Source organism: Sinocyclocheilus rhinocerous, unplaced genomic scaffold (assembly GCF_001515625.1).
Source record: "Sinocyclocheilus rhinocerous isolate Xijiao unplaced genomic scaffold, SAMN03320098_v1.1 scaffold1066, whole genome shotgun sequence".
In the NCBI taxonomy this organism is placed as follows: Eukaryota; Metazoa; Chordata; class Actinopteri; order Cypriniformes; family Cyprinidae; genus Sinocyclocheilus; species Sinocyclocheilus rhinocerous.
In genome coordinates this window covers 1-3325 of record NW_015629516.1, presented here as the reverse complement: position 1 = coordinate 3325, position 3325 = coordinate 1, and the positions used below count along the sequence as shown (strand labels likewise).

Here is a 3325-nt window from a genome sequence, read left to right as displayed (position 1 = left end):
ATTATTTATAACATTAGCCATTGTATGACTTGCTGAAATGGGCAGTTTCTACTGATTTCTATGGTGTTTTCTACAGTACACAAGCATTCTTAGAAACTGCTGTGCATGATGGTCAGACAGTCTCCTCTCGTCTTACTTCTTCTATAAAGTGGACCAGACCTTATGCTGATAGTCAAAAGTTTGGCTCTGGGAGGCTAGATTTCATTCATAATGTGAAAATAATTATCTTGTAATTTGTATTGACCAGAATTTCAACATCTGTGTATTTCTACAGCCCTACCTTGACTAGAGACTTGCCCTCCACACCGTTGGTCTCTTTGGCAGTACCGCCCTGCCCCTGCGAGTCTCGCCGCTGGGAGATGGAGAGCTTCTTCTTCCGGGGCCGGCCCTTCAGGTTGGGTGCTGTGGACAGCAAAAGAGCAGTTAGAGCGCTTACTGACAGCCATGTGCACCCACAGCCCATAAAGACCACTGACATCTCATTGCTCTATAGCACAAATAGGGAAACATGACAACATATAAGCCATGTCTGCGGTGGACACACATACACTACAGCCGGCATTGTTCCACCAATTGGCTGCTTGACAAGTGATCCCTGGAGCCATTCCAGTGACTTACATTGCTTTAAATTATATATCACCCTCCTTCATTCTGGATATTTTTTTACAATGAATGGTACTCAGGACTTAAATTTCCTGAGACAAGGTCAAAATGCTGTCTGTCATTGTTACAGCCATTCTTGATCATCATTATTGCCCTCCAAGCAAAAATGTTAGATAATACACATTGTAATGGTAAAACAATTCACAGAATGACAGGATGTGTCAACAACTGGAAAACTCAAACAGAACCTGAAGGGCAAATGACTAAAATCACTAATACGTCGTCATCACGGCTCAAAATAACAGCGGAAAGTAGGTTCAACTGGGTCAGCCTTAAAAACGATTCGTTCGTCCAAAAATAACAATTATTTTTAATTTGCTCACACATGTTGTGTTAGATATTGCCCAATAATCCAACTTTCCACTTGACATGACATAGCTTACCCCTATGAGGCATGTGCCACTTCACCACTTCTTTTTGAAGGTCATATTTCTATGGTTGTAAATTCTACACTCTTAAAAATAAAGGTTCTTTACTGGCATCTATGGTTTTTTGAAGAAACATCCACAAACCCTTTCCATTGCACAAAAGGTTCTTTATTGTGGAAAAAGAATTTTCAGATTATTTACATTTTCTTCACACTAACAAACAACAACAAAAAAAAGGTTATTTTAAGAACAATTCACTGAATTGTCCAATGTATTGGCTTATCTTTTTGAGTTCACCTCTAAAACTGAATGTCTGTATTTGCCTTCATATTTCATACATCTCATCTGCAAAGATATTTAACAAGTGAATTTGCTTTACATCTACACCATGTTGACCAATTGTAGTGCACTTAGAATAGAACCAACATAGGCTCATTCGAAATACGTGCCTCTAAATAAATTTCTGCAAAACTGAAAAAACGTACTTATACATACGAATGTACCAGTTGAAATAAACACTAGAGGCAGTAAAACTCCAACAATTTTTATTTCCTTTTCACACAAAGTATGATTTACTGGTCCACAGTTTCGATTAATAAATCCAAATTTTCGCACAATTACTTGAGGAATATTATGTTATATATTCAAAACAATTTTAACATGCTGCGAGATTTCAAAACTGATACTTTTGAACGTTAGCGTCACATGTCCAGTATCATATGTGTGGGTTTTCATATTCAGTAGGTTTGTTCGGTAGCTCACGCAGTCTGGAGTTGCACTTGAGTGGTGAAGAGCTTCGGTACGAATCCCGTGAAACAAAGCTTTGACAAAACAGTTCAAATCTGCATATGAGGAAGTTCAAATGGCACAGTTGCATCAACAAATGCATTTTTATATCAGTTTTGCATTTGTTAACACTATCGGGTAGGTTTAAGGTTGGGGTTGGTGTAAGGCTGCCACTAACGACTATTTTTATTTCGATTAATCTATCGACTAATTTATCGATTAATCGATTAATCTAAACGGTTAATTTCCCACATAAAATCAACAATTTTACTTAAGAATATTTTATTAAACTATATTTTATTAAACCAAATGAAATCCAAATGTCTATGAAATCCTTTTTTACAGCAAAAGTAAAGAGCAACATAAAGTGAAGGAAGCAAGTGTCCATCTCATAGTCCAAATCACTGAAATCAAAGTTCAGTATTATAGTGTAAGAATGACAACATATCCACGTGTTCTAGTCTACTAATACTAAAATTATAATAAAAAAACACTTTTTAAAGATTTACCAGACAGAAATATTATTTACCAGAATTTATTTAGGAGAAAATGTAAATGTGCAGTATTTCTGAGAGTGCAAGAAGCAAGTGTCCATCTCATAGTCCAAATCACTGAAATCAAAGTTCAGTATTATAGTGTAAGAATGACAACATATCCACGTGTTCTAGTCTACTAATACTAAAATTATAATAAAAAAACACTTTTTAAAGGAGTATTTACCAGAAATATTATTTACCAGAATTTATTTAGGAGAAAATGTAAATGTGCAGTATTTCTGAAAAAAAAGAAAAAAATAATAATTATAATTATAGTTTAAATTTATAGTTATAGATTTTTTTAAATAAAATAAATTAATTGGAGATGCTTTTGATTATTAAATTTAATGGAACCATTAAAATGGAATCCAGAAAATAATGGACGTCAATAACTTCTTGCAAACTTATATCTTTTCCTAAATATTTTTTTTGTTCATCTGATGTTCATGGTAAATCCAAATTATCTTAAGAATTTTTTTTGCACTTCAGAGCCTGATGAACATTCCGAACTATATAATTTCACATAATAAGACCTGAACGATTCGTCTATTTGCCGTGGTTCAACTATATTACTACCGTCAGTATTTTCTATGTAAGCAATAGCTCTTTCAGCTTGCCTAGTTTTTATCTGCCATGCAAGTACCTTTCCTGTCTTTTCTCCTTGATCATAAAAAAAGTCTGTTTCAATCTCAATAGCTTTGTAGCCATTTTATTTGCTGATAATGTATTGTACTTTGAACGAAGCAACAAGAGTTGCTTATGCAAATCTGAAGACACCAAACCTTTCTGATAAATCTCATTTTCCAGCTTTTTAATCTTCATATCCAATGTTTTCAATTCTTGTTGAGATTTTTTCTTTTTTGAACTACAAAAACTGATCCTTTGTCCCCACAAAAAAGCTTTAAATGCCTCCCAACGAACCCCCGTCGACGTTTCAGATAGGTTTGTTTCAAAGTAAATATCTATTTGTTT

At 34.3% G+C, this 3325-nt stretch overlaps 1 protein-coding gene across 1 annotated transcript in view; it reads right to left on the bottom strand.

The window, feature by feature from the left end:
- Positions 1-555, bottom strand: part of LOC107739057 (AT-rich interactive domain-containing protein 5B-like) — a 6734-nt gene extending 6179 nt beyond the window's left edge. Inside the window, exon 1 of the mRNA XM_016551032.1 lies at positions 281-555. Coding sequence (XP_016406518.1) covers positions 281-478 — 198 coding nt within the window. The 5' untranslated portion in view covers positions 479-555. The remainder of the gene's footprint in view (positions 1-280) is intronic.
- Positions 556-3325: the final 2770 nt, after the last annotated feature.